Below are 12,208 nucleotides of genomic sequence, written 5' to 3' on the forward strand. Positions count from 1 at the left end.
GCTTTATACTGTTGGCTCCTACAATGCAGTGAGTAATCAAAATGAGCTAAATAGTCAATAGAAAGTAAGAAACCAACACTGATGTTCAAAAAATAATGAAATATTTTTCATATACTAAACATTTTGGGAGAAGGCGCGCGGCTCAGTGAGTAAAGACACTGACTGGCACTGAGTTTGGAGCAGGGCAACCTGGCTCAATTCCTGTTGTCGGCTCCTTGTGACCTTGGGCAAGTCACTTTATCTCCCTGTGCCTCAGGCAAGAAAAACATGGATTGTAAGATCTACGGGGCAGGGACTGCAAAAATTGTATTTGTAAAGCGCTACATAAAACTAGCCGCGCTATACAAGAATAACCTAGTATTATTATCATACTTTATACATTAATTATAGATCTATCTCATATTTAGTCCATATTTAGTCCCCACATTCAACCTGTGGGTACTTGTTGCTATTTTTTAATTTACCTACAATGCAGTGACATCAGTTGAAACTAATTGTTGAACATTGATTTATTTTAAAAAAGTGACCAAAATGTAGAACCCTTTGTATTATATTGTATTGTAAGTCTTTATTTATATAGCGCCATTAATGTACATAGCGCTTCACAGTAGTAATACATGTGGTAATCAAATAAATAACAGATAATATAAATAACAGATCATGGAAATAAGTGCTTTACACATAAAAGTAACATTAAGGAAGAAGGGTCCCTGCCCCGAGGACCTTACAGTCTAATTGGTAGGTAGGTAGAACGTACAGAGACAGTAGGAGGGAGTTCTGGTAAGTGCATCTGCAGGGGGCCAAGCTTTATGTATCATGTGTTCAGAATATCCACAGTGCTATTCATATGCTTCTTTAAGCAAGGGTGTCTTAAGGTGGGTCTTAAAGGTGGATAGAGAGGGTGCTAGTCGGGTACTGAGGGGAATGGCATTCCAGAGGTGTGGGGCAGTCAGTGAAAAAGGTTTAAGGCGGGAGAGGGCTTTAGATACAAAGGGGGTAGAAAGAAGACATCCTTGAGAAGAACGGAAGAGTCTGGATGGTGCATAATGAGAAATTAGGGCAGAGATGTAAGGAGGGGCAGAAGAGTGTAAAGCTTTAAAAGTGAGGAGAAGAATGGAGTGTAAGATGCGGGATTTGATCGGAAGCCAGGAGAGGGATTTCATGAGGGGAGATGCTGAGACAGATCTAGGAAAGAGTAGAGTGATTCTGGCAGCAGCATTTAGGATAGATTGTAGGGGAGACAGATGAGAGGCAGGAAGGCCGGACAGCAGGAGGTTACAGTAATCAAGACGGGAGAGAATGAGGGCCTGAGTCAGAGTTTTAGCAGTCGAGCAACAGAGGAAAGGGCGTATCTTTGTTATATTGCGGAGGAAAAAGCGACAAGTTTTAGAAATGTTTTGAATGTGAGGGGCGAATGTGCTAGAGGAGTCGAGTGTGACCCCTAGGCAGCGTGCTTGGGCTTCTGGGTGAATGATTGTAGTTCCAACAGTAATGTGGAAGGAGGTAGTAGGGCCAGGTTTGGGAGGAAGTATGAGGAGCTCTGTTTTAGCCATGTTGAGTTTAAGGCGGCGGAGGGCCATCCAGGATGATATAGCAGAGAGACATTCAGAAACTTTGGTTTGTACAGCAGGTGTACGGTCGGGTGTTGAAAAGTATATTTGTGTGTCGTCAGCATAGAGGTGATAATTAAACCCAAAAGATGTTATTAAGTCACCTAGAGAGAGTGTGTACAGAGAAAAGAGAAAAGGTCCCAGGACAGAGCCCTGGGGTACCCCCACAGAGAGATCAATAGAGGAGGAGGTGTTAGCAGAAGAGACACTGAAAGTACGATGAGAGAGGTAAGAAGAGATCCAGGATAGAGCTTTGTTCCGAATACCAAGAGTATGGAGAATGTGGAGGAGAAGAAGGTGGTCAACTGTGTCAAATGCTGCAGAGAGGTCGAGTAATATGAGCAGAGTGTAATGACCTCTGTCTTTGGCAGCATGGAAGTCGTCAGTTATTTTAGTGAGTGCTGTTTCCGTGGAGTGAGCACTGCGGAAGCCAGATTGTAGAGGGTCAAGGAGAGAATAGGTGTTGAGAAAATGGAGCAAGCTTTATAATGGATTATCCATCAATGACATGTAGGAGTTTATTTGGAACTTATAAAAAGTATATAAGTATCACGGGGGCTGTGCTGCCAGGGGAGAGCGGGAGGTGGCCATCTTGGACACTGAGTCCCCCTGGAGCTGCACCGAGCCGGGTAAGTGGACCCCCCTTCCCCCGGGCACTCGACAAAACCGTGTGGGTCCCTTCCCTGACTAGGTCGGCTGCGGCTGAGGGCGAAGGAGGATCCACGTGTTTCACGCTTTGGTACTGCTCTGCCCTCCTTCCCCTCGAAAATACAAGATGGCCACCGTCAGCTTGTGAAGAGAGGAAGAGGAGGAGAACTGGCAAAAGAACTGTCTGAATAAATAAATAAACAATAGAAAGGGCCTGCACAAAACACACACAAACAAGCCCTGGAGCTGACAAGACGGAAACCTATGGGCAAACACATCAGCCCTCCCCACTCTTTCTCCCCCCTGGCTTTTCAAAGCTGAGAAATGGAGGTGCATGTGTGACCCAGACCGTGATGGATGGGCGAGAGTCAGCCCATGGGGGAGGGGGAATGAAGCAGCGGATCTAATATCAAACCAGGGACGCGTTAATGTTCCCAAATACCTGTTCCAGACCATCGATGTCCTCCCAGAAGCTACAATTGTCTTCCAAACAGAAAAATTCCTCGCAGAAAGGGGTCCAGCAATATTATTCTAAAAAAGACACTCAAGCAGAATCCCAAGATGACGAGGGCCCAACACGAGAGAGAATACTCGAAATCTGAACCAGATCTGGAGATCATGGAAAGAAATTCCACAAAACAAGACACTGAGGAACTTTTCCTTAGACTCCAGACTATGGTTTAAACGGGAATCCAAACGGCCCTAAAAGGGATCAAGCAAGACATAACAGCCCTAGGATCCTGCAAACATATCCTAGAAGAAAAAATGGACGACACAGCAAAGTCCTTGCAATCCACCGAAGCTAAAGTCCAATTTATGCAAAATCGCATAGACGAAATCAGCAGGAGACAGGAGGATGCAGACAACCGTGCCAGATGAAAACAACTTGAGAATTCGCAATATCGCGAAATCGGTGTCGAACCCGGAAGAATTTCTGACGAGGTGGTTCAGAGTACTCTTGCCGGACCTACCTGGAGAACAACTCCCAATGGACAGGTGCCACAGGGCCCTGTGCCCCAGGCCCCCATCGGGCGATATGCCCAGAGATGTGATCCTCAGATTACATTACTTCAAAGCTAAAGAGGCTCTCCTACAAAATTACTGAAATAGATCACATGACTACTGTGATTAGGAGGGGTGACCTTGACAAAATGCTACTTAGATGTGACACTAGGTGGATTTGTTTTGGAACCTAAATACTGAAGGGGTTAAATGAAGAGTTTACATATACAGATTTTTGTAATGTTTATTGATTGTTGTATTTGTGTATTTTTCGGGTGGACCATTTGGGCCTTCATGAGGCGTATATAAACCCCCTGTTCATCTTCTACCTTAATCCAGAAAAAGCACACATGCTGTGAAACCAACGTGTTGTTGGTAGCTATGTGGCACTGGTCCGGTCCCCGCAAGAAGAAATATCAAGCAGGCATAGACTTTTCCTACATCAAGTAGCACATGGGGACAGATGAGTACATAAGAGAATCTGATTAAGTATTGATACATCAATGCATTTTATATTATAAGAGTAGTTAAATAAGTATGTTCTCTGATAATTATGAAAAAGAGAGGGGCCCACTTTCAGTTTTGCAAACCTACTTCTAACACGACTTTTGGGGAATATGATATACTTGGTGTCCATGTAATTTCTCTTCAGAACTTGATAATGACTTTTTGACCACTATTGATTTTAATTGTTTTGTACGATTTATTTGTAAACAATTTTGATATATTTTTGTAATAGGAATTATATGTATATGAATTGGCTATGTGCGTTCATTTATTAAAGGAAATTTGAGTGCAATGTCTACAGTAGGGTTTCTTTTTCTATGTTTGACTTATAGTATGGAGAGTTTGTGTATTTTCTCCACATATTTTGTTCCACATTTACAGAGTCCCATATAAATTACACCAAAGCTCTTGCAATTCAAAAAGTGGTGTATCTCATACCTTTTGTGTGCCATTCCAGTTGTTAAAGCCTTTTCTGGGTATCGTATTGACCTGCCTTAGAAGTCTGGCATTTTTTATGAGCCTTTGGTTTGCTTGTTTATCCAGGAGCCATTTTGAGCCAACTATAAAGGTCAATCTACTTGTATATCCTTCTGATTCCTAGCTCGTCTGCTTACCATATTTGGTTTGGAATACCAATTTTTAAATATTGGCACTTCTAACCCATGGGGCTGTGTGTGAAATGATGCTGTCATTTTAAGTTTGGAAATGATCACTCTCCTTGTTCTTTATAATGGTCTTCTAAGAGAGAAAGCATGTTTTTAAGGTGTACCAGGTCTTGTTCGCTTAGGGCTGAGTGTCCCAGTGTCGGCTCCTTGTGACCTTGGGCAAGTCACTTTATTTCCCTGTGCCTCAGGCACAAAATAAACAGATTGTAAGCTCCACGGAGCAGGGACTTGTGCCTGCAAAATGTCTCTGTAAAGTGCTACGTACAACTAGCAGCGCTATACAAGAACATGTTATTATTATTATTTTTGCCGTATTGTTTGTATCTCTCTCCTAAGTAAAAAATAGGTTTGCTCTTGCTTTGCATTTTAGCGGACGCAGACGCCAAACCTCAGTTTCTGCTTTGATTTTGACAGAGGCAGCAAAATAGTCATTGTCATATTTGTTTTGTACAGTAAATATTTACTAATAGTTGTATCTTTCTTTTTGTCTTTAGGGGCTGCTTCCTAACCTCCTCTTTAATAGGCACACTTGCACTAAGCCTTACTATACCTCTCTCCATCATAGCTGATATGTGCTTGCAAAAGGTAAGGATCACGTGAGGATGGTATTAAATGCACTGAAAATATTCACGAGATTAGACTATCATAATAAAAATTAGCATGTTTCTCAAAACGATGAAAGAAAATCTGTTTAGTTTTTTCCAGGTTTTCTGGATTTCTATTATTATTGTTTTACGACTCCCAATAAACGGTTCAGACTGATAATATCAAACGTATATAACAATGTGTTCTTTTTTTAATTTGCCGTATGGAGTGCAGATTTTATCAAATGTGACCTTATGTGCCGTATGGAGTGCAGATTTTATCAAATGTGACCTTATGTGCAGAAAGTATATTCTGTATTCCCTCTGGTCTTGATTTCTTTACAAGATTGGGTATTGCCCTAGTTTTGATGGTGAAAAATTAGATCACAATCCACGCACTTTTTTCTTAACGTTTCCTGGCTCTTTTTGAAAAGTTTACATTTAAGGTTTTTAGAACCCTTCATTCTGTGAGCGCTTTGCTAATTGCAGTGTAGGCTAAATTGCAGCAATTTATTACTGAACATTAGCTAAACCTAATGCCTTGTAGCGCTCCTTATGTAAAGCAGACAGGATTTTATAGCTGTTCCAGCCAAGCTTGCACAGAATACATGTACAAAAACTATTTCCACATCCCCAGGGACATGCAGCAAAAAATCTACTGACATAAGCAAATGCTATAACTGCAGCAGAGAAAGATAAGAGTTTACAGAGAGATGAGAAGCCAGAATGGGTGTTATCTCTGATAATATGTCCCCAATGTATGAGCCAGCTTTATTTTTATCAGCTGTTGGATGAATTGGCTCTGCTCACTGATAAAGAAACAGTGAGATAACAGGGAGATCTGAGGGCTGTACCTGATCAGAACACTTCGCCATAAAGCCCGTGGGCTTCCTGCTCTCACACCAAGCCCTTGTGATTGAAATACATCATTTGAGCGCAGTTGCAAGAAAAGAAGGGAGTCCGTCAGATTAATTAAAGGTACAGTCTCAGAATTAAGTAGAAGGAAAACATCCAGGCACACGGTCTTGCAAAAAAGTTGATTTAATGGCAATACCAATGTTTCGACCATATAAGCAGGCTTTGTCAAGGTGAGGGCTAAACATCAAACAGCCAAGTGTAATATATAACCTCTTGTACTCACCTATTACCTCGCTGCAGATGTCCCACGGCACGAAAGCTACCCTCCTCATGACGTCACTGCGCGACACGGGTCCGCCGAGCAGTGACGTAGCGAGGTAAAAGGTGAGTACAAGAGGTTCGATATTTGACCTTTGCCCTGCGCGACATGGGTCCGCCGAGCAGTGACGTAGCGAGGTAAAAGGCGAGTACAAGAGGTTCGATATTTGACCTTTGCCCTCCCCTTCAGGTGGCAAAGTGCTGCTTTATTACACGTGTACATTAAAGCAGTAATCCCAGTGACTTGTTTATTATGGGTTTTGTTATTTTTATAAAGGATTCAAATTGAGGCGGGGGTCCTACGAAAGAAAAAGGCTGTTAAACCACAGGCCCATACAAAGCCGTAACAGATGGCGCTGCAGCTTCCTGCTGGATGACTGTTGCATCATCTTAAAACAGGAAGTGTACTGGCATCGTGGCACAAAAAGTGTAATTATGTCAGGAAACCAGTTGAAAATAGAGCGGCTCTGCTCTGGAGGACCTCGTACAGATCCTTCTATAAAAAAAACTTAACATTTTTGGGTGTATTGCTGCTTTAAAAGCTGATTACATTACTACTATATCTATACAATGTTTTTTTTGTCTGCAAATATGACCTTTATAAGTAGAGATTTCAGTTGGGGTAAATGGGACAAACCCCCACTGTTACAGCATTATACAGCATTATACAGTAGTATTGGGTTATTTGCAGATAATGCCTTTAATAGGACATTAAACACAATTGTATACACATGTATATCTTCATGACACTGTAGTTATCCTCTTAGTGGTGGCTGTTTTGCTGCATGGCATCTTCCGAATGACAGACAGTGTATTTATAACATGCCATGTTAAGAATCTGTGCCCTGTTGTGTTACAGATACGCTTCTCCTGGGTGTTCTTTGCGGGCGCTGTGCCTGTGTTTCTATCGTTCTTCATTGTGACTTTTCTGTGTCATTATAATAACTGGGATCCAGTCATGGTTGGAATCAGAAGAATTTTTGCCTTTATATGTAGAAAGCATCGGATTCAGAGGTGAGTTCCTGTCACTGCTCCAGCATGTGTTTATCAGACAAAGGTGACTAATCAGTTACTTAGCTGTTTCTGCATGCCATTCTCTGGCACATGCTGCTGTTGACCCATTCAGAAGGAGTGGCTCAGTGAGTGAAGACACTGACTGGCACTGAGTTTGAAGCAGGGGAGCCTGGTTCAATTCCCAGTGTCGGCTCCTTGTGACCTTGGGCAAGTCACTTCATCTCCCTCTGCCTCAGGCACCAACCCCCCCCCATAGATTGTAAGCTCCACGGGACAGGGACTTGTGCTTTCAAAATGTCTCTGTAAAGCACTACGTAAAACTAGCAGCGCTATACAAGAACATGTTGTTATTATTATTAACTGCTGTCAGGTCTGTTATAAATTTTCACTTGCTGCATTCCTGAACAGGAATAACATTTCACTATGCCAGCAATGGTTGTAATATGTGGTTTTTTTTTAGGACGTCAGAGGACAATGAGCAGAGCGAGAGTCTGATCCCTTTGCACAACGTATCTCCAGAGAACGAAGCCACCTGCTGTTCATAGACTGAGTATGTGTTTGTAATATGGGATTATGCAGCACTGCAGAGGTCACTGTGTAATATGGGATTAAACAGCCCTGCAGAGGTCACTGTGTAATATGGGATTATACAGCACTGCATAGATCACTGTGTAATATGTGATTATACATCTCAGACACAGTGTATCAGGAAGTACAGTACTTGAAAGACAGATTCCGATCTCGGTTTATGTTCCCTAATAGAACGACATATTAACACGTACGTTTCCTCTGATCTCTCACAGCTGAGTGAGGATGTTACCTGGCGAAGTGACAATCTGTGGGGAGCCCTGTGTATCTGCGAGTATCTGCTGCTTCTCTGTATTCTCAGAATCGTGATGATGCTCTGCTCTCACCAGCCCGGTTTATGCTGCATTCGCACACGTGATTTGTACAGTTCCCATCTGCTATAATGAGCCAACGTGTCTGCACTCTCAGGCCCTGAAGGAAGAGGACACTCTCAGCTGGTTTAACTTCTTTCTGGTCTTTGATAAATGTTGGCTGGAATATTTGTACAGTTTGAGTGAAGATATGTAAATATGTGTCTGTGACGGATTATTAAGGGTTTAGTCCTAAATCAATGTCACATTTGGTACTAACTATCCCCTGGCAACCAGTCTGAGAAGCGGTTCGTATCGGCGCGCACTACTGAAAGACCCTATTGGCTGATAATTCACACACATCAGTGTGTTTTATACATTTACGGAGCTGAGCAACATCTTGTTTCTAGCCTTCTCCAAGAGGTATTTGTATAACAATAACACTTTCCATACTGCAAGTCTTTGTTTATATATCTGCATCTGGTTGCCCAATGCTTGCAGTGCCTTATTTCCCTGTGACATTACAAGCTGTTATAAATCACTTTATACATTCTGTTAAAATAGAAATGTCTCTAGATTGGGACAGAGCTCAGATATCACAGGGTGTTTTTGCAATTAAAAGTGTGTCCACAACCTCTTTGTGAGGTGGAAGACCAATGAGGCTGAGGTGTTGGATACTTAATTACAAGGGCAGAAATGGAGGTGGGTGCCCAGTGATTCAGGGTGCAGTTATAAAGGGGTGTAATATACGTAAATGTTGCACAGGCGGGAAGATAGTCTTGACATACATGATAGAGGGGAACCTTACTTACATTGGGTTCAGTGTTTCTTAGCCGCCGGTTCCAGTTTCACAGAAACAGATTTCTAGCTACAGTTACATATAATATCATAAGAACAATTCCCATACTAGGACGTCATCACAATTTATTTCTCATGTTTCACTCATTACATGTTCATGTTTTATTCTTCCCTTAGCTAGGGCCACCTACAGGGGGTTAACCAGTACTGCTGTCCTTGGCCCAGCGGGTTTAAATATGGCCCCCTTGCCGGCACATCAATTATCTGCAGTTGGCCCCCTACAGAGTGCCCTAAGAGAAGCACAGCCGCCGGTGAGACCTGTGAACTTTAAAAGTTCCACAGGAAACTATTTTTCAGATCAGCCACTTTCTGCAGTAAATTTCAGCGCACACAGAAAAGTTGCTTGTGGTCTGCTCTCCTCCCCACCCATCTGGCTGAGAATTGAGTAGGTAGGGGCCTCAGGGAGTACTGAAGAGAGCAGCCTGGAACATGCTGGGGAGACAGGAAAGGGGAAACTATAAGCATACATAAGTGGAAAAATAAAGAGACCTGAAAGTAGCGATGACAGAAAGACAGGGAAAGAGTGAGAAAGATGTACAGTTGAGGGAAGGAAAATAGAGACAGTCGCTAGGAAGAAGAAGGGTTAAAGAGAGGATGATGAAGGGGAAAGTAAGACGCAGGCGTTTTTAAAAGAATGACATGATTGGGAAACGCGTAGTAGGGTTTTGTACGTTTTTTTAGATGTGTTGTTGAAATAAATCTGTAACTTTTTAACCAAGCTTGATCTTTTCACTGAAGCTGTGCCAGAGTACAATCCCACTGGGAACCAAGATTAAATGAACGGGAAAATAAGAGTGAAAAAATTATAGCAATGGGAAAAGAAGAGACGGACATGAAGTTCTAAGAAAATAGAAAGATATACATGTGTGGGGAAAGAGACATGGGGGGGGAAGAGATGGAGAAATGAGCCTAAGGGGAGAACAAAGCAAAAAATTACATGAAGGGTGTTAAAAGAAAGAGACTTCGGAAGCGCATGCGAGACGAGGAGCAAGATGGCCACCTGAATTTGTAGCTCTGCTCCAGGATCGCACTTAACGGCACTAGTCGGCTATAAACTGGCAACCCTCCAACTCTAATTTGCCATCTACAAGCGTCGTACAGTTCCATGTCCAAGATATGCCTCCAAAAATTAAAAAACCTGCATCGTAACATCAGGCTTTTTCCGGCGGCAGCCTGGCCAACTAAGATGCTTCAAGCTGGTGCCCCGATACATGGTGAGTGGGAATCCGGGACCAAGAAAGGCCCTGGTCCCCCTTAACTTCACCAAACAAGATATAGATGATCTATACAAAACTAAAGTCTGCTTTCCAGCTGGAAATACAAAAAGCAGTAAAATAACTGGGCATAGCTTTGGCCTGCATGGAAGAGCGAACGTCTGACCAAGAGACCAGAGTCACTGAGATAGGAGATGTTCAAGACTCACTGGTTCCTGATATGGCTGCTATGAGAGACCACATAGTGGAGCTCAGAGAATCTCAGGAAGATCAGGACATTCGTTCTTGTAAGTTTATTCGAGAGCGGGCATACCTGAGAAGGTTGATGACCTCACTGATTTCCTGCCGCGGCTGTTTACCATGCTGTGCCCTGACGACTGAGTCTTAACTGCAGATGGATAGAGCCCATGAGGCCCAGTACTCCCTAAACAGGACAGACCGAGGGATGTAATCTTGCGCCTCCATTACTATAGATCAAAGGAATCGATCATGATGGCGGCAGAAACTGCGCATTTATTGAATTTGAATCAATAAAACTACAGCTGTTCCCAGACCTGGCAGCGATCACCCTGCAAAAAAGAAACTTAAAGGGAACAACAGAGACCCTCCGCAACGCTGGAATGAAATATTGACGGGGCTTCCCATTTAACCTGATTGTGCTCAAAGAAGGTACCCAATCAAAGATCCAAGCAAGGCACCCAGTTTTCTACCATGACTAGGGCTCTGGCCGAGGCCCTCGGAAACTCGAGGAGAAAGTTCGGTCCGGAGAAAAGACCAGCTGAATTGGGCCAAGGTGGTCCCACAGAGAAGGTCACAACACTCTGCGGAGGGGCCGTCCTAAAAGTTGGCAGCAGGATTTGGAGGTTAGGCGCTGAACTGTCTTAAAGTCCGCAAGATAAGTGGGGCACTTATTAGATGGTCTGAAAATTGGGACTAGAACCGGGAGAGACATCTTGGGCTCCTAGGAGCCGATGGTATAGTTATAATATAGCAAGTTAATGCTATTGTTGGTGCATTTCAAATGTTCTCCCACATATATTAAAACGTAGGCGAGAACAAGGTTCAACATCAATACCAACAAATTAAGGGCGGGAAACGTTGCCAAAAGTTTGACGTGGGTCCCTGGGGCTGAAGCTTGGTGTCCACGGGTGTAGCTTTGTGTGTGTTGTGCCTGGGTAATTGTTGGACTCATCAAAAGGTTGGTTAGACATGCGTCATTTTCATTTGGGCCACCCAGTGGGCCCAGAATTTTTTATTATGAATGTATCATTCATGTATTTGTTTTCCCCCACCTTCTGTAACAGTAAAGATCAAATGTACACACATTGTCCCTCCAAGAAAACTCATGTCCCACAATTAATACTCAATTTTAAGACAAAAAGGGGAAATACTTGTGTTATGCTAGACCAGGTATTTACACCTTTTTTTTTTTACCGGGATCATTCACTGAGCAAAACAAGATAGTAAAACAAATTGTCATTTATTTTATTGAAACACACAGTGGATTACAAAATACAAGAGAAAACACACTTACTGTGGGTCTGGGCTAGAAAACCAGACTTTCCAAGGTGAAATAAGAGTTAAAACAAAGTCTTTAGGTTGATCAGAACTTGTCCTGGAACTCAAATCAACATGAAGTTCCTGACGCCACCGCTGTGCCGCCAAAATCCCTTGACCGGGAGATAGTACCAAACGTTCTGGTACTCTTTTCGGCTTGTCATCCCAGCCGCGACCGCTACGTTCTCTTTTCAGAACTTGGCCTCGAAGTGAGACTTGGAAAATTTCTCGCCTTGAAATTTCTGAAGCTGGCTCGCTGGTATTTCTCTCAGGGCATCTTTTGGTGATTTAGAATTTATCACTGCTGTCTTGACGCTCAGAATCTGAGTGAATCTCTCGAACCGATTGGCTGCTGGCTTTCTTATAGTATTTCGACTTAATTCATGAAATACTCCAGCCAATCCGAGCGTGGGAGGAATCCTACCAGCCTATCAGAGTGTAGCCAGTCTATCTAAGCCGGCCAAGCACGGATTCTGACAAGGGCATGCGACAACC

The 12,208-nt window shown here is 43.0% G+C and overlaps 1 protein-coding gene across 5 annotated transcripts in view; it reads left to right on the forward strand.

The window, feature by feature from the left end:
- The window catches only part of SLC35F5 (solute carrier family 35 member F5), a 103,004-nt gene extending 93,348 nt beyond the window's left edge, over positions 1-9,656 (forward strand). For 4 of the 5 annotated variants that reach the window (XM_075609953.1, XM_075609949.1, XM_075609950.1 and 1 more), the window contains 4 exons: positions 4,927-5,017; positions 7,052-7,206; positions 7,667-7,756; positions 8,010-9,656. In XM_075609953.1, the coding sequence (XP_075466068.1) occupies positions 4,927-5,017; positions 7,052-7,206; positions 7,667-7,751 (331 nt within the window). In that variant the 3' untranslated portion in view covers positions 7,752-7,756; positions 8,010-9,656. Of the gene's footprint in view, positions 1-4,926; positions 5,018-7,051; positions 7,207-7,666; positions 7,757-8,009 lie in introns of those variants that run through there. The other variant, XR_012802774.1, reaches the window with a different exon arrangement.
- The last annotated feature ends 2,552 nt before the right edge of the window (positions 9,657-12,208 follow it).

Source organism: Ascaphus truei, chromosome 7, assembly GCF_040206685.1.
Source record: "Ascaphus truei isolate aAscTru1 chromosome 7, aAscTru1.hap1, whole genome shotgun sequence".
Taxonomy (NCBI): domain Eukaryota; kingdom Metazoa; phylum Chordata; class Amphibia; order Anura; family Ascaphidae; genus Ascaphus; species Ascaphus truei.